Source organism: Dryobates pubescens, chromosome Z (genome assembly GCF_014839835.1).
Source record: "Dryobates pubescens isolate bDryPub1 chromosome Z, bDryPub1.pri, whole genome shotgun sequence".
NCBI classification, from domain to species: Eukaryota; Metazoa; Chordata; class Aves; order Piciformes; family Picidae; genus Dryobates; species Dryobates pubescens.
This window is the reverse complement of record NC_071657.1, coordinates 137,230,082-137,252,646: the sequence shown is the minus strand read 5'-3', so window position 1 is coordinate 137,252,646 and position 22,565 is coordinate 137,230,082. Positions and strand designations below refer to the sequence as shown.

Here is a 22,565-nt window from a genome sequence, read left to right as displayed (position 1 = left end):
CACACGACTATAAACATTGTTCCCTGTGTAAACAAGGCAAAGGAAACGGACGAGCAAAGGGTTTGAAAAGTCTGGACATTTCCTTCCCAACAGATATTTCAAGGCCATGTCTTTTTTAGGCAGACGTGGATTTTGGTGGTGTTGCTTTTCTTTCTTTTAGGCTGAAAGGACTCTTTCAAGACTAAGATCACTGTCTCCACAGGTTGGTTGGTTGGTTGGGGTTTTGGGTGTTTTGTCTCCTAAACCAAAAAACAACCCACATGAACAAAACCTAGAGAGCTGTTGTGTTAATCAAAGCGCTTTTGTACAAGACCAGGAGGAGGAGGAGGAGGAAGAGGAGGAGGAGGAGGAGGATGATCCTGTATCTCTTTAAAAAAGTTACAATAAGCTACAAATACCCATGAAGCAAAGTTATCTGGAGTAGTCTATAGAGGAGCTCTTTGGACTTTCTTTTTATTATGCTAAAATAGTGGTGCTTTGTTGGGGTTGGGTGTTTTTTTTTTTGTCTTTCTTTTTTTTGCCTTTTTTTTGTTGTTGTTGTTGTTAGGGATTTTTACATTATTGTACTCTCCAATAGAAAGTGGGGATTGGTGAAGTAATACAGTACACAGTTTTCATACAGGTACAACATTGGTGGATGAGCAATGTCTCTTAAATCAGTAATACTGGATGTAGGCTCTGGTTTTACCAGTTGCATACACTTAGAATATTTATAAGTAAAAATCTCTCATGACACTGGAAAGTGATTAGAATGTGCAAACTGATGTAGTAGCTTTCATCCATTTCTTAAAGGGTACCACCACAGGAAAGTCCATTTAAGATGTTGGTAGGTTTAATAAAGTTGGAATGCTGGCACTGTTGAATTGGGCAACAGTTCTTCAGACCTGGAATGACAAAAGGAGGTTAATATTGGCAACAACTGCTTGCCACTGCTCTTCAGTTCATACAACTCAACCAGAAACTAGCAAAGTTGGCAGGCTCACAGGATGTTAGGGGTTGGAAGGGACCTCTGGAGACAGAATAGGATAGACCAGACCAGGTTGGAAGAGACCTTCAAGATCATCGTGTCCAACCTATCGTCCAACACCACCTAATCAAGCACCAGGCACCCTATCAAGTCTCCTCCTAAACAGCTCCAATGATGGTGACTCCACCACCTCCCCAGGCAGCCCATTCCAATGGGCAATCACTCTCTGTGAAGAATTTCTTCCTAACATCCAATCTGAACCTCCCCTGGTGCAGCTTGAGATTATGTCCTCTTGTTCTGGTGCTGGTTGCCTGGGAGAAGAGACCAACCCCCCTGCCAGAGCAGGACCACAGAATCCAGCACAGGTCACACAGGAACACATCCAGACAGGGCTGCAAAGGCTCCAGAGAAGGAGACTCCACAACCTCTCTGGGCAGCCTCTTCCAGTGCTCTGTCACCCTCACAGTAAAGAAGTTCTTCCTCACATTGAGGTGGAACCTCCTGTGCTGGAGTTCCCATCCATTGCCCCTTGTCCTATCCCAGGGCACAAATGAGCAGAGGCTGCCCCTGTCCCTTCCTTCCTGACCCCCAGCCCTCAGCTATTCATAGGCATTGATTAGATCCCCTCTCAGTCTTCTCCTCTGCAGACTGCCCAGCCCCAGGGCTCTCAGCCTTTCCTCCTAAGGGAGATACCAGAGCTCTTGCAGTATATTCCACCAGCCCTTTAAAAAGGAAACTGTTTCCAGAAGGTAAAGTTTTGAAGCATCAGAAGGAACATTTTCAGTTTGAGCTCTACCAACCCCTCAAAGCCTGAAAAACAACTTGATAGCAGTGTGAACAGGGAATCCCACACAGATTTGTTGTCCTGACTGGAATGGCAAAAGAGACCATCAACATCCCTATGGTAACATCATCAAAGATTCTCCATGCCGTCCTGCACCACAGTGGTTCAGGGCTTTTTGTCATCATTGCTTTGTTTGCTTTTAACAGCCTGTGGTAGTTTTGGGCTGTGCCTTTAAAATATCTTGTTATAGATTTCGAGCAGAACAGGAGAAGAATGTAAACAAATCACTGTTGGGTGTAAAAAAGGAAAACAAAGATAATTCTAAGCAATTTCATTGGAGAGAGATCTGCCATAAGACTGGATGTACCCAAACATGCTGGGGGCTTCTAGTCTCTTCTCTTGTCGCTTTGTTGCTCTGGAGAGGATGCTAACCCTGCTTCTGCTTGACCATGGCTGCATTGTTTTGGTGAAGTCTAACAGATACTTTCTCTCTGCTCCTTTCTCCCTTTTGGGCAGGGGATGGGGAGGCAGAGAGACAGCTTCCCATGTCATCTTGACCAGGGGGGTTCTCATGTTGTTTATTGTAAATACCTATAAATATTGTAAATCCTGTAGATTTTCATTGAATCAACCAGGTTGGGAAAGACCTCAGAGATCATCAAGTCCAACCTAATACCCAACACCTCCTGACAACTAAACCATGGCTCCAAGTGCCACATCCAAGCCTTTTTTGAACACCTTCAGGGATGGGGACTCCACCACCTCCCTGGGCAGCACATTCCAGTGGCCAATTCCTCCTTCTGGGAAGAATTTTCCCCTCACTTTGAGCCTAAATTTCCCCTGGCACAGCTTGAGACTGTGTCCTCTTGTTCTGGTGCTGGTTGCCTGGGAGAAGAGCCCAACCCCCACCTGGCTACAACCTCCCTTCAGGGAGTTGTAGAGAGCAGTAAGGTCTCCCCTGAGCCTCCTCTTCTCCAGGCTAAGCAACCCCAGCTCCCTCAGCCTCTCCTCACAGGGCTTGTGCTTTGCACGTGTTCATTGCATTCCACTGTAGATTGTAGTTTCGGCTTGCAAGTACAGCTTTCATTTGCTGGGCTGGCAAAGTTAATGTTGGGGGGGGGAGGGGGGTAGTTTCAACCCACTCCCCAGCCACAAGAGAGAGAAAATGTGCAAAGCTCACCTGGCTCAGAGCTACAGTACAGCTGTGTATTAAAGTAGCTGACACGAGGACTTTTTGCGTGCTTTCCCAGGCACCGGAGTTTTTCTGTTAATTTGTCGCACAAGGTCGTAAAAGATCTGAGGGCAGAAAAAAAACAAGAGTCCATTGGTTACTGGCAACACCAAGCCTCCTGCACAGCCTCAAGCCTTGCATCCTCCCACCTCAGGTCCTCACGTGGCTCAAGAGCCCCTGTGAACACCGAGTGACCGCAAAGCCGGAGAGTTAAACTGCGCGCTTAACGCCAGGGGTTTTCCTGCTTCAGGTAACTGCCTGCCAAGGGTTTTCCCACCCTGAAGGAAGCAGACTGGAAAGGCAGCTATACAGTGCAGCTACTTGTCTCTGGGTCACAGAATCACAGAGCATTAGAAGTTGGAAGGGACCTCCAGAGATCATCCAGTCCAAGCCCCCTCCTAGAGCAGGATCACCCAGGGTAGTCCACACAGGAATGCATCCAGGTGGGGTTGGAAAGGCTCCAGAGGAGGAGTCTGCACAACCTCTCTGGGCAGCCTGCTCCAGGGCTCTGGCACCCTCACTGCAAAGAAGTTTCTCCTCATGTTGAAATGAAACCTTCTCAGTTCAAGTTTGTCTCCACTGTTCCTTGACTTATTCCTGTGCCCCACCCAAAAGAGCTTGGCCCCCTCCACTTGACAGCCACCCCTCAGCTATTGATAGACATTGATCAGCTCCCCTCTCAGCCTTCTCTTCTCCAGACTAACCAGCCCCAGATTTCTCCTCTCTCTCATTTTTGCTGTACCCTTTGCAGCTTGCTTGGTTCCTTTTAGCACACACAGCTTGGTTTATCAATGAGGAGGCCTCATTGTTTGTCTCCATTGCTCCTTGTCTTATTCCTGTTCACCACCCAAGAGAGCTTGGCCCCCTCCACTTGACCCCCACCCCTCAGATACTGATAGACATCAAAGGTCAAATTGATCTGAACGCTTATATGCCAGAGTTATCAACTGCTAGATGCTATTACTTTGCAATTTAGCACTGAGGTCAAGAAAGAGGCCACAGCTGCATTCTGAGCTCAAATCACTCTAAGGTTATTATTTTCAAGAACAGTTCCAGGAAGTTTTAAGTCCACATTTTCATGGTAACTGAAGCACACTGCTCAGTCACCAGTGGTCTCCTGCACTTGAAGGAGATCAGGCCTTTTCAGATACATGAAAGACACTGAAGTCTAGAGAATTAATTCAGAAGCCTCTCTAGGACTACAGCATGAGGTAAGTGTAACATTTCCTAGAACAGGAACTGATGCCTGAGAGTGCCTCTCACTTGGAGCCTCCCAGAATCCCAATTAGAACATGAATGTGTTGAAAGGCTAATTTAAGACAAGTCTACATACAATTAAACAGCATCTGCTTAGTTCCTAACTGACATTGTTCCAGTCATCTCTGTGTCTCCCAAGCACTGTCTGCAAAGCAGCAAACACTCCAACAAGGGCTTGGGGCATTTGATGGAAGCAAGTTCTAGTTTAATAAACATATGCCTTTCAGAGAGTTAAGCTGATTCATAGAATCACTAAGATTGGAAAAGACCTCAGAGATCATCAAGGCCAACCTGTCACCCAACACCTCATGACAACTAAACCATGGCTCCAAGTGCCACGTCCAATCCTCTCTTGAACACCTCCAGGGGTGGTGACTCCACCACCTCCCTGGGCAGCACATTTCAATGGCTAACAACTCTCTCTGGACAAACTGATTAGTTTCCATGAATTCCCAAGAAATTAAACACATATTCCTTATTTTTGATGTCAGCTCTATATAAAACCACCGTACTCTTTGGGTTACATGGAAGTCTTGCTCAGAGGCCCTTCCAACTTGGCTGGATGCTGTCACCACTGTTTTCCAGGAGACACAACGAACAGTAGGGTTTATCATAAACCCCAAGCCGTTCCAGACATGTAAATACCAGCACAGCTGCTAAAGCTTTTGCACCCCCTCTCCTTTTTTCCCAGAGCTGCTCATTCTGACAAAACCCTTACAAGTTTTTGTTCTTACTATCCCAAATAATTTAATACCAAACAACTTAGATCAAAGAATTTTAAGGACCTAACTCTCAAAGCTTTTTTCCAAAGCAGTCCAGCAATACATTCTCAAGTTGGCAGGGATCATATCAATGAGGAGATGTAACATTTATCCCAAATTCAGATGAAAAGGACTTGAGAACTAACTATACTCAATATTGTGTGAGGAAAGACCTAAGCCAAAGCTAAATGCAGCCCTTAAACACCTCAAATGTTCTCAATAGCAGGGTGCAGTTTAGTCCATTAGAGTGAATTTTATTCGTAATTGTTGGTTCTTCCTTGACAAACTCTAAATGTTTGTCCCAAATTCATATGGATAGGACTTGACAACTAATTATACTCAATGTAGTGTGAGGAAAGTCCCAAGCCAAAGCTAAATGCATCCCTTGATATAAACATCTCAAGTTCTCACTAGCAGGGTGCAGAGTTTAGTCCATTACAGTGAATTTTATTCACAGTATCACAGTACATTAGAGGTTGAAAGGGACCTCAAGAGCTCATCAAGTCCAACCCCACCCCCCCATTTTTGTGTGTACAAATAATTGATTTTTATTTCAAGAGGGGAAAGAGTCTTTATCCCAAAAGCAGGGGGCAAAGCACTTGGAAATCTGTGCTCACTTCCCTCCTTGGCTGTGCCCTTAAGCCATTTGTGCAGCAGTTTCAAATGCAGTTTCCCCATCAGACAATGACTGTTACAGCACAAACTGTAGGTGTTTGGGTTCCAGAGCAGTGTCCCATCCTTCTCCCTCTGCTGCCCCTCCCCTCCCAGAGGAGAAAGAGCCTTACCTCATTAACATTTATCTTTGATTTTGCAGAAGACTCTAAGAATGCACAGTTATTCCATTGCCTTGCTAGGTTCTGACCTTGTTCCTTTCCCACAACTCTTTCATCTTCCAAGTCACACTTATTGCCAACCAGAATCATAGGCACCTAAAAACCAAAGACCAGCACAGACATCATGAACATTCTGGGAAGGAAGAATGTGATGCACACCTAAAGCCCTACCTGAATCAATTCTTACAGGGTCCTCACTTCTAGAGCAATCAAGCTCTGATATAAACTGAAACTTGACAGCTGTGTGATACTTCCGCCTTCAAATCTATGTCAGTGCATTTTCTGCCTGCTGTTTGGCAGGGCAGTGTGGGGGACGGGTTGAGGATTCAGTATGCTGCTAGTTGAGCACATTTCACATCTCCATGACCTGATGAGATTTCACTTTTAGATATTTAAGGCATCAAGAAGTCTTCTGAAGAACACACTACAAGATCCTTACACATTCAGAAATCCTGTGCTGGGTAGCATTATCTTGATTTCAGTAAAGCATCTGACACTGTCTCCCACAGCATCCTTGCAGCTAAACTGAGGCACTGTGGTCTGGATGATCAGGTAGTGAGGTGGATTGAGAACTGGTTGAAGGAAAGTAGTCAAGAGAGTTGTGGTCAGTGGGACAGTCCAGTTGGAGGCCTGTGTCTAGTGGAGCCCCTCAGGGGTCAGCACTGGCACCAGTACTGTTCAATATATTCACCAACGAGCTGGATGCGATGACACCAGGCTGGGTGGAGTGGCTGACACAGGAGGGTTGTGCTGCCATGCAGCCAGACTTAGGCTGAGAGATGGGCAGGGAGAAATTTAATTACATTCAGCAAGGGCAGGGGTAGAGTCCTGCACCTGGGAAAGAACAGCCCCATGGAGCAGTATAGGCTGGGGACTGACCTGCTGGAGAGCAGAGAAGGGGAAAAGGACCTGGGGGTCCTTCTGCATGGAAGGTTGCCCATGAGCCAACAAGGTGCTCTTGTGGCCATGAAGGCCAAGGCCATTCTGGGGTGGATTAGAAGGGCTGTGGTTAGTAGGTCAAGAGAGGTTCTCTGCCCCCTCTACTCTGCCCTGGTGAGGCTGCATCTGAAATACTGTGTCCAGTTCTGGGCCCCTCAGGTCAAGAAGGACCTCAGGGAACTGCTTGAAAGAGTCCAGCCACAAAAACAGACAAAGGGTGGAACATCTTCCTTCTGAGGAGAGCCTGAGGGAGCTGAGGGCTCTGTAGCTTGGAGAAGAGTGTTGCAAGTGTTGAAAAAGCTGTTCCAGTATTTTGACCATTTAATTTCACCCTAGTGAGAAAGCAAGTCAGACCTAAGCTTCAGCACAGGAAAAGCTTTATTCAGATTTTGGTGAGAACTGAAGTTGCAACTTGAAGCTCATTATCTTTCTCCTGATACTATGGAATGGCTTTCAGGACTGAGGGGAGAGCTGGATGTTAGGAACAAGATCTTTACCATAAGGGTAAAGACATTGGAACAGGTTGCCCAAGGAGGTGGATGGGGCCCCTTCCCTGGAGATATTCAAGGTGAGGCTCAACAGGGCTCTGGGCAACCTGATCTAGTTGAGCTGACTGCAGAGGGGGTTGGACTGGATGAGCTTGAGAGGTTCCTTCCAAACCAGACCACTCCATGATTCCAAACCCCACAACAATGCAATCCCAAGGAACTGCCAGTCAGCATAAATGTACTATGTAGACTAATGTTTTAAATACCACATGCTTTGATTTTTGTGTACAAAATCAATTTGATCACTGAATGGTAGGGCTTTGAAGAGGGGACCTCTGAAGATCATCTAGTCCAACCCTCCCCTGCTACAGCAGGATCACCTAGGCTAAAAATCACCCAGGAACATGTCCAGGAAGGTTCTGAATGTCTCCAGAGACAGACTGCATGATATCTCTCTGGGAAGCTTGTTACAATGCTTTGCCAACCTCAAAGTGAAGAATTTTGATGCTAAACAAGGCTGTAACTTGGTAGGTTGTGGATGGGAAAGGTACCTGCAACTTCAATATGACCCTTCTGAGATACATTTGTGATAATGGGCAAGAGATGACTTCTAGAAGAAATCTGCTGAACATAGGCAAGACTTATAAAAGATGGCAGTTAAAAAGGTGCAAGGTGGTTTGTGCTCTGGAAGTCACACTGAACTTCCCCCAAACTGAAATACTGAGTATGTCTGTGCCTGCTGATGACAGAAGCTTGCGTGGATACATGCAGTAAGGAAGGCATCACGGCTGTCTTGAAGAAGGAAGTTCTTCCTACCTGGTGCCTACAACCTAGAATGTGTTCCTGTTAAAAACATGCTTGCTGCTGTTTCACATTTGAAATACCTTTCTTGCTTTTATTGAGGGACTGAACAGTCACTTCCTACAAAGGTACTAAGTTGAGGGGTTTTTAATCAATTACAAACTGGGATGTTTTAGCATTATGGAAGCTATAAAGTGAGGCTAAGAGGCACACATGGTAAATTGTGTGGTAACAGAATGACCAAATTCACTTGCAGGAATACACACAAGCTATAAAAGCTACACAACATGCAAGTTCAAAGCTCACAGTACTGTCTTCCACCAGGATTTCGTGCTATTAAAAGTACTAAAATCAGAGGCATATCAAAGAGAAGTAAAAAAAGCCCCACAAGGGGTTTGAAACTGTCACTGATGGTAATTGAGGTCAGGATGGAGTTGCTTTAGAGCTGTTTTCTGCAGCACTACTGAATCAGGTTATGTCCAGTTTCAAACAGAGTATTAAAGGAAAAGAATAAAAAGACAGTTATCTACATAACAAGTCACCATTTCTCTAGCTTGCCTTAAGAGTTACACTTCTGCACTATGCATCTGCTGGTTAATTTGCCACTTACAAGGCTGGAAGCTACCTAACCACAGTGCACACAGGACAGAACCTGTAATGACAACTAAAACATAAAGCATTTATAGACATTCTTACATCATCAGTGTCTTTGACTCGAAGAATCTGTTCTCTTAGGTCCTGTAAATCATTAAATGTGGACTGTGCTGTGATGGAGTATACTAATGCAAAACCTTGTCCATTCTTCATGTATAGGTCTCTCATTGCTGTAAACTGTTCCTGTAAATGAAAAAAGAAACACAGATACAGATGTCACAGTCTGTGCTTTCCTTGCACAAACAGCCTTATACTCCAGGTCACAAATGGTTATTGGTGCCTCCTCCCTCAAGCTGAGCAGTTGTTTTGCTGTTTCACTATGTGCATTTTAGTCAAGTGGAAAGCTTTGGAGGAAATCTGAAGTTTGGACATTATCTGGCCTCGGTAAGCAACATCTAGGTATTGCCAAGGGCTGTACCCTGGGAAAAAGGTCACAAAAACTAGAGAGGAGAGGTAGAGTAGAAGGTAATCTGCAGATTACAGAAGTCACATTCCTCCCACATCTCTCCTCACCAACGTTTTTCCATCTCCTGCTTGTTCTTCAAAATGCACTGTGAAGTAAATGCATCCCTTTCCAGCCTCTTGGCACCCTCCTATGTTAAACTCTAATCTTCAAGGAGATTGACTAGAGAATGGAGACACTCAGCAGACTTGTCACATCTCCTAGACTTAGGTGACAACTATGGTACTGCATGTGAAGACTTGCTGGTGCACTACATTATGCTCTGTTTGAAAACTGTGGAGGCAGCATCTGCCCCTCTCACATTGGTGCCTTGCCTGTCTCGTGCCTGACCAATCACTCACCAAGTCTCACGCTGCATGTCAGATGAGGAAAGTGCAATTTATGGTGAGAGAATGGCCACTCCATTTGTCCTACAGTTTTACACTGCTTTAATAGGGAGTTTAAGTTAGTTATTATTGGAGCAGATCGCTGTTACCGTTTGGGGAACAATACACCCAAAGGGTCTGGAGCTTACATTCATTGAAGGAAATGACTGGTTTCAGTCAGAGGAAAACCGTGATCAGTATGCAAAGGGTCAGCATAACCCTGGGCTTCAAGTTCCCATAAGCTGACTAAAGCAATGCTATTTTTATCCCAATGTCAGAGTACATCTCCCACACAAAAGGAAAAGCAGAGGAGAAGCAAGCATGTATTCTCTACAGTAACAGAAACCAAACCTGAGGAACTATTAGGCTTAATTCTTCCTCTGGGCAACATAAACTTAAACCAGTAGCAGCAGCTCTTCGCAGTGTGCCCCGCTCGTGCTTCCCCCATCACAGAACAAGAGCTCACAGGGAACCCCCACTGCATTTCCTGCTGCAACACTCCCCCAAGTTCTGTTTAAATGCTAGCAGGTTAAAGAACATCCTCTAAATCCCAGTGAACTGACCCAAACAACCCTTGAGAGGAGGAGGCAGGAAACAGGTCAGTGTTTTCCCTCCCCCAGGCTGTGATGGTTGTAACAAGGTACAGCAGTCTTTCAGGGGTCTACATACCGTTCCTGCAGTATCTAAGATTTCAAGCATACACTGTTGAGCATCTACTTCAACTTGCTGTCAAGAAAAAACAACAGAGATGTGGTTAGAATTTTCCCCCTCTTGCAACTCTCCCCTCCCCACCCCAAGGCACCAGGAATGATGTGATTTTAATAAGCAAATTCCTAATGCATCAAGCAACATAATGGCTTAAGAAGTTTATGTGGATCTCCACTTTGAAACCAGCAGGAGGAAGCCTTTCAAAGAGCCCTGGTGCCATTTTCAGCAGCAGCAGCAGCAGCCAAGTACCACTCTGCAAAGTGATTAGGGATTTTTGATTATTACAAAAAAGAGAGGCTGCTAAAATGGTAATAATGGTGATCAGCAACTCACACAACTAATTCCTGCTTGTTTCAGGGATCAGTCAGAGAGTGGAAGTATAGGTGAAAGCTAGACAGCTGGGTTGGCATACTAATGCTCATTCAAGAGCAAACAAGGGAATAAATAGTACACAGCAAACAATAAACCAAGGAAACCCCTATGAATAGTGTCTCCAAGGCAAGGCTTCAGTGACACCAATTAGGAAACTGACCTTAGGAAAACATGCAAAAGCAAAATAGGTTTAGATGCAGAAACTGATCAGGCTTCCTATTTCAGAGGTCTTCTCCTGGGGGGGATTTCTGATTTGTTTTCCAGCAAGACTTGGACAGACTGGAGAGGACAAATGCAGAGTCCTACCATCTGAGGAGGAATAATAAACTGCAGCAGTACAGGCTGGGAGGTGATCTGCTGCAGGGCAGCCCTGTGGAGAAGGACCTGGGAGTGCTGGTGGATAACAAGTTCTGGATGGGACAGCAATGTGCCCTGGTAGCCAAGAAGGCCAATGGGATCCTGGGGTGCATTAAGAAGAGTGTGTCCAGCAGATGCAGGGAGGTTCTTCTCCCCCTCTACACTGCCCTGGTGAGACCTCATCTTGAGTACTGCATTCAGTTCTGGGCTCCCCAGTTCAAGAGGGACAGGGATCTGCTGGAGAGGGTCCAGCAGAGGGCTATGAGGATCAGTAGGGGACTGGAGCACTGCCTGGTGAGGAGAGGCTGAGGGACCTGGGGCTGTTTAGTCTGGAAAAGAGAAGACTGAGAGGGGATTTAATAAATGTTTATCAATATCTGAGGGCTGGGGGTCAGGAGGGAGGGGACAGGCTCTGTTCACTTGTTCCCTGTGATAGGACAAGGAGCAATGGATGTAAGCTGCAGCACAGGAGGTTCCACCTCAACACAAGGGGAAACTTCTTTACTGTAAGGGTGACAGAGCACTGGAGCAGGCTGCCCAGAGAGGTTGTGGAGTCTCCTCCTCTGGAGCCTTTCCAGCCCTGTCTGGATGTGTTCCTCTGTGACCTGAGCTAGATTGTATGGTCCTGCTCTGGCAGCGGGGTTGGACTTGATGATGTCATTGTGTCCCTTCCAACCTCTGACATCCTGTGAGCCTGTTTTGGGCTTTTTGGTATTTTTATTATTGATTTGGTTTTTTTTTTTCCCTTTCTTTCAAGCTATTGGTCCACTTCCCTTGATTCCACCTGCATTTAAAATTCCTAGCTGGCAGATGGGCACTCAAAACTAGCCCTGATACGACACTACCAGTAGTTTTAACTTCTGAGCTTTTCATTTGTAACTAGATGTGAGCTTGCAGGGTGGGGGAGAGGAGTATTTCCCATGTCCCCTAGGGATGGAGAGTCCTTCAATAACCACTATTTTAATATGCTGTTGTTCATCTAATGAAGCAACTTCTATTCTCTTTATGAAGAAATATTTGGGGAGGAAACTAAGGCATCAAGTTGCAAGACTTCATGCTCTATTATTTAGTTCTACACAAATTACTTAGAGCCACATCCTCTCAACTTCAATCACTGTAAAACTAGGTTTCACATTAATGGTATAGAATTGCAACTGCTAAAACAATACATTTCTGAAGTCACACAAACAAGAGACAAGTTGGAATTGCAACTAACAGCAAGGGGAAGGAAACAACTGCACAAAGTGTTGTCCAGACTTAAGCAAGACTTCAACAAGCTGCCTGATTTGAAAAAGAATAATACAGAGATGTATTCATGTAAATATAGAATCATAGAATCAACCAGGTTGGAAAAGACCTCAGAGATCATCAAGCCCAACCTATTCCCTAATACCTAACACCTCCTGACAACTAAACCATGGCTCCAAGTGCCACATCCAATCCCCTCCTGAACACCTCCAGTGATGGTGACTCCACCACCTCCCTGGGCAGCACATTCCAATGGCCAATCTCTCCTGCTGGGAAGAACTTTCTCCTCACCTCCAGCCTACACCTCCTCTGGCACAGCTTGAGGCTGTGTCCTCTTGTTCTGGTGCTGGTTGCCTGGGAGGAGACCAACCCCCACCTGTCTACAACCTCCCTTCAGGTAGTTGTAGACAGCAAGAAGGTCTCCCCTGAGCCTCCTCTTCTCCAGGCTCAACACCCCCAGCTCCCTCAGCCTCTCCTCACAGGGCTGTGCTCCAGACCCCTCCCCAGCATCGCTGCCCTTCTCTGGACACATTCAAGTGTCTCAATATCCTTCTTAAACTGAGGAGCCCAGAACTGGACACAGGACTCAAGGTGTGGCCTAAGCAGTGCTGAATACAGGGGCTCCTGCTGGCCACACTATAATGCAGAGATAAATAATAATACAGAGATATATTCACACCTAGTCCTTTCAGGACCAAACCCAAAAGGGACATTTTAAGATCTATGCTAGATAAAAATACAAAGACAATTAGCATAGGCCAGAATCTCTTAAGATGGCTATACTTTTTCAGGCTCCATGGAAACAGTCTTTGGAAAAACTCAGCCAGCAAACATCCTGAGCCTAGTATGACCTGAAGAATGTAAATCTGTAACAAAGGAAACATTTCACTTTAACACAGCTCAGGAATATTATTTTCATCACTTATCTGGCCTGACCCAGCAAAGGCCTGCACCAAATACTGGGATAGGGTCTGAAATTCCTGCTGAGAAGAGTAAGCAGCCATACAGAATTTGTTGTTGTTGTCTGTTTAGTCAGAGTTGGAGCTTTGGCTGGCAGCCCCTGTGTAACACAGACTGGGCTTTTTCCAGCATACAGATTTCCATGAGGTCGAGGAAAACAAGTGTGAAATTATCATTTTGCTCTCACTAATTCTTCCTCTGTTCAGAAGAGATTCTGGTGGCTGGAAGCTGCACCAGCTGTTAATACAGCCCCTTTATTCCATTATAAATCTAGTCCAGTGCTGAGAGAGGAGGGCCTGCACTTTTTGCCCATTCACAGCTAGGGGTTTTGCATCTTGCTTCCCCTGTACAGACCCTGGCACTTGTGGCTGTAAGGTGAAACACGTCAGAGGATCAACTCATCTGAAAAGTAATTCAGAGAAGAAACTGACACAGCTGAAAACTGATCTGCTTCACCAAATGGTTAACTCTTTTCATAGCAGTCCAGATGTACACGATCTTAGCCTGGAATATTAATCAGTCTCAGCTGAAACTGAAGAGTGAGCAATATGGAGATTCAAGATGATGCAAACAGAATCAGACCTTTCAGCTTGTCATGCTGATGATGGGAAAAGAGAAACTAACAGGCCACTGTGTTTGTTCACTGATGATGGGTTTGTGTTAACTTATTAATAAAACAATAGCCCATCTAATGGAAGTGGAATCAAGCTATCAGTTAAGCTGCTAGGAATACAGTATGATGCCTCCAGTGTTCTACAGGGGAGCAGGAAGTTGCTCTTAGCAGATTTTCCTAGTAGCAAAGCTTAGAACCTCCACCATACATCTGCAAATCCACCTGCTGGTGCAACCACACACAAACCAGTAAGAAATATAATAATAAAGAAAATACATTCCCAATCCTGACAATGAAATTGCCACTCTTTACTGACTAGCCAGTAAGGTATTATGCTTAAACATCAAGCAGCTGGGCTTGAATTATTCCTTTTAGATTGAAAATTAAGTTAGGCTAACTGAAGTCACCTGGCATTTTGTAGCATCACCAGGCATCCCCTTTTGCAAGCAATGCCTCAAACAACTGACAACCTGCACTGCAGTTTGAAGTCTGTGTGACACTAGAGAGGTCTTCTGCATTTACCTTTCTGTAGGAGTCTTCTATCGTGGGGTCGTATTTCTCAACAAAGATTCCTTGAACAAATTGTACAGTCTGCAACACAACAAAAGAAAACAGGCTCTTGTGAGATTCTTCTTGCATAGCCACACCTGGTAGCCACTGCACACAAGTGTAGACTCAGTTATCCACTACATTGTTGAAGGCAAATTAAGTGACTGACATAATAAATTAGGAGAACAAGCAGTTAGGTGCATGTGAGTAACTGCTGTTAGATGAAGCAATGCTCCAGATCTCTTGCTTAGACCACAAGAATTAAAGCATGCATTGACTTAAGGTTTGTCTAACTCTTGGAAGCATCATTAGCCTTTTAGCTGAAGGGGACACTATACAGCAATGTGGTTTATATGCTTGCATTTAGGACTAGTGTGTCTTCTGCTACTTAGGACAAGGGGCAATGGATGGAAACTCCAGCACAGGAGGCTCCACCTCAACATGAGGAAGAACTTCTTCACTGTAAGAGTGACAGAGCACTGGAACAGGCTGCCCAGAGAAGTTATAAAGTCTCCTCCTCTGGAGCCTTTCCAGCCCTGTCTGGATGTGCTCCTGTGTGACCTGTGCTGGATTCTGTGGTCCTGCTCTGGCAGGGGGATTGGACCTGAAGATCTCTAGAGGTCCCTTCCAACCCCTAACATCCTGTGATCTGCCAGCAGAGGAATTAAAGTTTATAAAAACCCTAACCAGCAGCATTCACTAGGTTTAGCTAGACTCAGTAAGATATTCCTGTCTACCTAGCACATAGGGGATGTTTTTAGCACAAGTCAGATGGAACTTCAAGACTTAGAGGCCAAGTCAGAGCAGACAGGTTCAAGTCCAGAAATGCTGCACTCAGATAACGAATTCAGAAGGGAAGGAAAAAAGTTCTTTCACAATCTAACACTGTGTCTGCCTGCCTTTAGGAACCACTCTGTAGGAGAATATTTCTTAGCTGCCAGAGTGGACCTCTAAACCTTACTTTATAATAAACTGCACAATATAAACCAAAAGATGTAAAAGTTCTTAGGTGGGCTGAGAACATCATATTCTGTGAACTTCTCCAGTGCCAGCCTAGGTCAGGCTAAACTCTTCTGTAACCATTTCACTGACATGCATGAACATTTGCAAACAATGGCTTATACTCCTCTACCTGCACAGCTGTAGAGCTGCTTGGAGAAGGGATGGAGAAAACATGTTGTATTTTCTAGAAAACATGCAAATCTCCTCTATTTGCATTAAGAGTGCTTAGAGACTGCTATCAAACAGTTAGCAAACTGCACTCTGAAGACATTTCTAGAGACAGAAGTTACCAAGGCCAGACACAGGCAGACCAAGTTATTGTGAAGCAGCTTTCCTTACTCACAGACCTGTGGGTGAAGGAAGTTCCATGTAAACATAAGGAAAAAACTTTTTCACTGTGAGGGTAAAAACATTGGACCAGACTGCCCAGGGGGTTGTGGAGTCTTCTTCTCTGGAGGTATCCAAGACACACCTGGAAGTGCTCCTGTGTGATCTGCTCTAGGTGATCCTGCTCTGGCAGGGGAGTTGGACTACATGATTTTTTGAGGTCCCTTCTGGCCCTTAACATTCTGTGAAGACAGAGGCCTTGCACAATGCTGTGGCTATACACTTCACTGTGTAAGACAGGCAAAGACTTGACCAACCACCATCAGCCAATCCCCTACAAAACCAGCAGCAAGTGAGAGTGCACCAGTGAACGAGGTGGATTCACCCAAAGCACAGCACAGACCTGCTCTCGGCAGGAACCCTCAGCAGTCATGACTGCTGTTTGTTTGTGCACATGAAAGAAACAGGGGTTAGAAAGCAGTGTACAAGAGAAACAACACATGAGAAGCCAAAGAGAATGCACTCAACTGCCTCACAAATTACTTACCAGAGCAGACTTTCCAACACCTCCAGAACCAAGAACCACTAGCTTGTATTCACGCATGATGCAAGAGATAAATCACCCTCAATACCTGAAACACACAATAAATTATTGACCACATTATTGATCAACAGGACAACTATTTTAGCATTTCTACAGCCACCCTCAGATTGTACATATCCAGACATATAAACCAAGCCATGAGCAGTTAAATATTGATTTAAACTGATAAATGCAGGAGGTACACCCCTATAGCCAGGCATACTAGAAGCAGGATGTCACTTCAATTATCACAGGCTAGGGGAACTCTGGATGTTTATTCAAGACACAGTAACTGCTGAATGATGCAACATTTTCATCTAGCACAAATGAAGTGCACCCAGGTTGTCTTGTTACCAGGATTTTAACACATAATGAAGACCCATTACTCATGTGTTCTCTAGTCCAGTTTTGTAGTTGAGGTGGCATTGACTGGGAAAGTGGGTTTAGATGGATTTTTACATCCTGTGAAGCAGGAAGCCAGAGAAAAGGCAAGGACAGGGTAAGATTCTCTGCCAAAACATCAGAGGGGTTTCAAACAACCTGCACAAGTATGTGGAAACCCTGCTCACACCCATGTGTATGTAACACTTCCTCAGAGGCCTCTGGATGGACTAATCTCTGTCATTTACTGCAAGGAAGGATCAGGCATAGAATAGAATAAACCAGGTAAGAAGAGACCTTCAAGAAATTAATTGACTCCAGTTGATAGGCCAATTACTTGGATTGCAGCATACCATCCAATCAGGTGTGTTTCATAGAGTCAGTAAGGTTGGAAAAGACCTCAGAGATCATCCAGTCCAACCTATTACCCAATACCTAACACCTCCTGACCACTAAACCATGGCACCAAGTGCCACATCCAAGCCTTTTTGGAACACCTCCAGGGACAGGGACTCCACCACCTCCCTGGGCAGCACATTCCAGTGCCCAATCTCTCTTGCTGGGAAGAACTTTCTCCTCACTTCCAGACTAAACCTCCCCTGGCACAACCTGAGACTGTGTCCTCTTGTTCTGGTGCTGGTGGCCTGGGAGAAGAGACCAACCCCCACCTGGCCACAACCTCCCTTCAGGTAGTTGTAGACAGCAAGAAGGTCTCCCCTGAGCCGCCTCCTCTCCAGGCTAAGCAACCCCAGCTCCCTCAGCCTCTCCTCACAGGGCTGTGCTCCAGACCCCTCCCCAGCCTCGTTGCCCTTCTCTGGACACCTTCAAGTGTCTCAATGTCCTTCTTAAACTGAGGGGCCCAGAACTGGAAACAGGACTCAAGGTGTAGCCTGACCAGTGCTGAGTACAGTTTCATCTCACAATGTTTCCCAGAAACACACAAACTCCTCTTAATTGTGCAAGCAAGTTCATAACATCACAGCAAGCACTAAGGTAGTTCCCAGGTTTCTTACCATCTTTCCTTCACTCAGAAGTTGCTTGCACAACACATTCTGCAAAATCAGACCAAAACAAGTATTCCCCAAAGCCACACAGATGCCTGAAGAGCTTGCAGTTTTACATTCACTGCTTTCACAGTACTGAACAGATTATTGGCTGAACAGCTGCTAATGTTTGCTACTTATGGCACTGATGTAATAATTAGAATACATAGAATACATAGAATACATAGAATAAACCAGGTTGGAAGAGACCTTCAAGATCATCGCGTCCAACCCATCAACCAATCCAACTCCGCCCAAGCAACTAACCCACAGCACCAAGCACCCCGTCAAGTCTTCTCCTAAAAACCTCCAGTGATGGTGACTCCACCACCTCCCCAGGCAGCCCATTCCAATGTGCAATCACTCTTTCTGTATAGAACTTTTTTCTAACATCCAGCCTGTATCTCCCCTGGCGCAGCCTGAGACTGTGTCCTCTTGTTCTGGTACTGCTTGCCTGGGAGAAGAGACCAACATCCGTCTGTCTACAACCTCCCTTCAGGTAGTTGTAGAGAGTAATAAGGTCACCCCTCAGTCTCCTCTTCTCCAGGCTAAGCAACCCCAGCTCCCTCAGCCTCTCCTCGTAGGGCTTATGTTCCAAACCCCTCACCAACTTTGTTGCTCTTCTCTGGACTCGTTCCAGTAAGTCAACATCCTTCCTAAACTGAGGGGCCCAGAACTGGACACAGTACTCGAGGTGCGGCCTAACCAGTGCAGTGTACAGGGGCAGAATGACCTCCCTGCTCCTGCTGGCCACACTGTTCCTGATGCAGGCCAGGATGCCATTGGCCCTCTTAGCTGCCTGGGCACACTGCAGGCTCATGTTCAGTCTACCGTCGACCAGCACCCCCAGGTCCCTCTCAGCCTGACTGCTCTCCAGCCACTCTGACCCCAGCCTGTAGCTCTGCATGGGGTTGCTGTGGCCAATGTGCAGAACCCGGCACTTGGATGTGTTAAATCTCATGCCATTGGACTCTGCCCATCTGCCCAGCCTGTCGAGGTCCCTCTGCAGAGCCTCTCTACCCTCCAGCAGATCAACTCCTGCCCCCAGCTTGGTGTCGTCAGCAAATTCACTGATGATGGACTCGATGCCCTCGTCCAGATCATCAATAAAGATGTTAAAGAGCAAGGGGCCCAGTACTGATCCCTGGGGCACACCACTGGTGACTGGCTGCCAGCTGGATGTGGCACCATTCACTACCACTCTCTGGGCTCGGCCCTCCAGCCAGTTCCTAACCCATCTCAGTGTGCTCCCATCCAAGCCATGGGCTGACAGCTTGGCCAGGAGTTTGCTATGGGGAACGGTGTCAAAGGCCTTGCTGAGGTCCAGGTAGACTACATCCACAGGCCTCCCCACATCCACCAGGCGGGTCACCTGATCATAGAAGGAGATCAGGTTGGTCAGGCAGGACCTGCCCTTCCTAAACCCATGCTGGCTGGGCCTGATCCCTTGGCCATCCTCTAAGTGTTGTGTGATTGCACTCAGGATGACCTGCTCCATAATCTTTCCTGGCACTGAGGTCAGGCTGACAGGCCTGTAATTCCCTGGCTCATCCAACCGGCCCTTCTTGTGGATGGGCACCACATTGGCCAGCTTCCAGTCATCTGGGATCTCTCCAGTGAGCCAGGACTGATGAAAAATAATGGAGAGTGGCTTGGCCAGCTCATCTGCCAGCTCTCTCAGCACCTTAGGATGGATCCCATCTGGTCCCATGGACTTGTGGGGGTCCAAGCTGCTGAGGAGAGCTCCTATCACTTGCTCATGGAACACAGGGAAACCATGCAGCTCCCTGGCTCCCTCTGCCAGTTCTGCAGGCCAGCTGTCTGGTAGACGTTCTTTCCAGCTAGTAAAAACTGAGGTAAAGAAGGTGTTAAGTACCTCTGCCTTTTCCTCATCCTGTGTTACAACATTTCCTTCCATGTCAACCAAGGAGTGGAGGTTGTCCCTGCCCTTCCTCTTGCTATTAATATATTTATAGAAGGACTTTTTGTTGTCCTTCACATCAGAGGCCAGTTTAAGTTCCAAATATGCTTTTGCCTCCCTAATTTTCCTCCTACATGCCCTAGCAACCTCTTTAAACATTCCATGGGTTGCCTCACCTTTCTTCCAAAGATTATACATCCTCTTTTTTTCCCTTAGTTCAATTAAAAGTTCATTACACAGCCAGGCTGGCCGTCTGCCCCGGCGGCTCCTCTTCCGGCACATTGGCACAGCCTGCTCCTGAGCCTTCATCAGCTCTTTCTTGAAGCAGGTCCAGCCCTCCTGGACCCCTTTATTTTTAAGGGCTTTCTCCCAAGGAACCCTCTGAATTATTTCCTTGAGCAACCTGAAGTCCGCCCTCCGGAAGTCCAGAGTGGAGGTCTTCTTGCTGGCCCTCTTAGCTTGACTGAATACTGAAAATTCTATTATTTCATGGTCACTGGCCCCTAAACAGCCTCCGACCACCACATCACCCACCAGCCCTTCCCTGTTGGTGAAGAGGAGGTCAAGCAAAGCCTTGCCCCTGGTAGGCTCACGCAGCACCTGGGATAAGAAGCTGTCCTCTATGCAGTCTAAGAACCTCCTAGACTGCCTCCTCTCTGCTGTGTTGAGATCCCAGCAGATGTCAGGCAGGTTGAAGTCGCCCATGAGGACAAGGTCAGGAGATCTTGAGACAGCCTTAAGCTGTCTATAGAATGCTTCGTCGACATCATCCTCCTGGTTGGGTGGTCTATAACAGACTCCAACCAGGATGTCTGCCCTACCGGTCTTCCCTCTAATTCTTGCCCACAAGCATTCAACCTGATTGTCCCTAATCTCTAGCTCAATGGCATCTAGTGCCTCCCTGATGTACAGGGCCACCCCTCCACCCCTTCTTCCTTGTCTATCTCTCCTGAAAAGCCTGTAGCCATCAATTGCAGCACTCCAGTCATGTGAGCTATCCCACCACGTCTCCGTGATGGCAACTACGTCATAACTTTCCTGCTGCAACAAGGCTTCCAGCTCCTCTTGTTTGTTTCCCATGCTTCGTGCATTAGTGTACATGCACCTCAGCTGGGCTGCTGGTTTGGCCTCTGACCCTAGCTTACTGCCCCCAGACTCTTGCCTGAGGGGACTAGTTTCAGCCCCTCCATGTCTCTTGAATTTCACAGCTCCTCCATCCTCTCCTCACCCATACCCAACCTTCTTTCACATCACCCAAGTTCTTGCAAATTCATATACATACAGACACACCAACATGTAAATTACTTTGTTTATACAGGCTGTCTCCAGCCTCCTCTGAAGAGCTGAAAGCATCAGCATGCCAACACAAAAAAAACCACCCCAAACCAAACACAAAAACCCAACCAAACACAAAACCAGAATGTGAACCTTCAGGCAACAGCATCTCTTTAGTGTCATGTACTTGAAATAACAGCCAAGGTTTGCAGCTACAGCCCCAGAGTTTGATCTGTACACAGAAAGTACAACCGTGGCACTGTAATTCAGCTCACCGCCCAGTGCTTGATAAAAGGCCTTAGTTAATTTTTAATACAGTGGCCATTTTTAAGCTATCAGCTCTTCATCCAGCTACAATAAAGGGCTGCAAACCACCAGATGCAGTATTTCCTCTCCCTCATTACTGTTCTCACAGGAAGACATACTGAATAAAACCTGCTCCAGTAAAGCTAACAGTTGCTACCGATAGGAAACTCCTTATCCAAGAGGAGATAGCCTGCATTTGCTCATTCTGAAACACTTCAATGCTAAACAAAAGAGACAAACTTGTGTAAGAAGACTAAACCAACCTCTTCCCACCAGGCAATTTCCCAAAGAGGGCAGCAGGGTCCCAGAAGCCTGTTTTCAGACCCATCCCTTCCTAAGTCTGAACGTTGATTATGTTTAGCTATCTAACCACAGTTGCAATGGCTGTAGTTTCATAAACAACTGGAGGCAACTGAAAACACTCTTTGGAGACTCCCTGTTCAACACTAGCTAGTGGGGCTGCCTACAGCCTGCAGACCTGCTTGCTTGTCTGTGCTGAAAAGTGACCCACAAAAACAGGGGCCACAGATTTTTGGACATGTGTTTGGGTCACACTGCTCAACCTCCCCAACCCCCCCCCAATATCTTGCAGCCCTTCTACCAACAGAGCTAACAGGACTACTGCTTCTGCCCTGGGAGGATGGTCTCAGTAAATTTTCTGCAGGAGCTCTAGCTCTTATCAAGTCACCCATTCACTCCCTTTCTCTGCTACTGCAGAGAGGCAAACCCTTCCTCAACTGACAAATAACTTGGAGCCTGCAGGAGAGGGGGTGTGCAGGGAAACCAACACAGGTGCTTGTAGAAGGTAGACAGTGGAAGTTAAGTTAGAAAGACCCTTCTCAACAGCAGCAATCTCACAGCACATCTGGAGTCACACCATCTGTTCGGTGTTTAGCACAAAATGCTCAGGTGATTTACACAAATATCAGAATACCTCTGTGGTAGTGTCCAACTTTGCCATCAGAGATTGCCTATGAGGAGCAGCTGAGGGAGCTGCTGGCGTTTAGCCTGGAGTAGCAGAGGCTCAGGAGAGACCTTCTTACCTTATTTCTCTGTACAACTCCCTGAAGGGAGGTTGTAGCCAGGTGGGGGTTGGTTTCTTCTCCCAGGCAAGCAGCACCAGAACAAGAGGACACAGTCTCAAGCTGTGCCAGGGGAGGTTTAGGCTGGATGTTAGGAAGCAATTCTTCCCAGGAAGAGAGATTGGCCATTGGGATGTGCTGTCCAGGGAGGTGGTGGAGTCACCATCCCTGGAGGTGTTTGAAAAGAGACTGGATGAGGCACTCAGTGCCTTGGTTTAGTTGATGAGATGGTGTTGGGCGATAGGTTGGACTGAATGATCTCAAAGGTCTTTTTCAGTTTGGTTAATTCTGTATT

At 46.4% G+C, this 22,565-nt stretch overlaps 1 protein-coding gene across 1 annotated transcript in view; it reads right to left on the bottom strand.

The window, feature by feature from the left end:
- Window positions 1-547: 547 nt before the first annotated feature.
- Window positions 548-22,565, bottom strand: part of RAP1B (RAP1B, member of RAS oncogene family) — a 43,164-nt gene continuing 21,146 nt past the window's right edge. Inside the window, exons 2-8 of the mRNA XM_054178408.1 lie at window positions 16,227-16,311; window positions 14,324-14,392; window positions 10,213-10,269; window positions 8,758-8,898; window positions 5,786-5,929; window positions 2,932-3,047; window positions 548-884 (exon numbers count right to left, since the gene is read on the bottom strand). Coding sequence (XP_054034383.1) covers window positions 2,961-3,047; window positions 5,786-5,929; window positions 8,758-8,898; window positions 10,213-10,269; window positions 14,324-14,392; window positions 16,227-16,283 — 555 coding nt within the window. The 5' untranslated portion in view covers window positions 16,284-16,311 and the 3' untranslated portion in view covers window positions 548-884; window positions 2,932-2,960. The remainder of the gene's footprint in view (window positions 885-2,931; window positions 3,048-5,785; window positions 5,930-8,757; window positions 8,899-10,212; window positions 10,270-14,323; window positions 14,393-16,226; window positions 16,312-22,565) is intronic.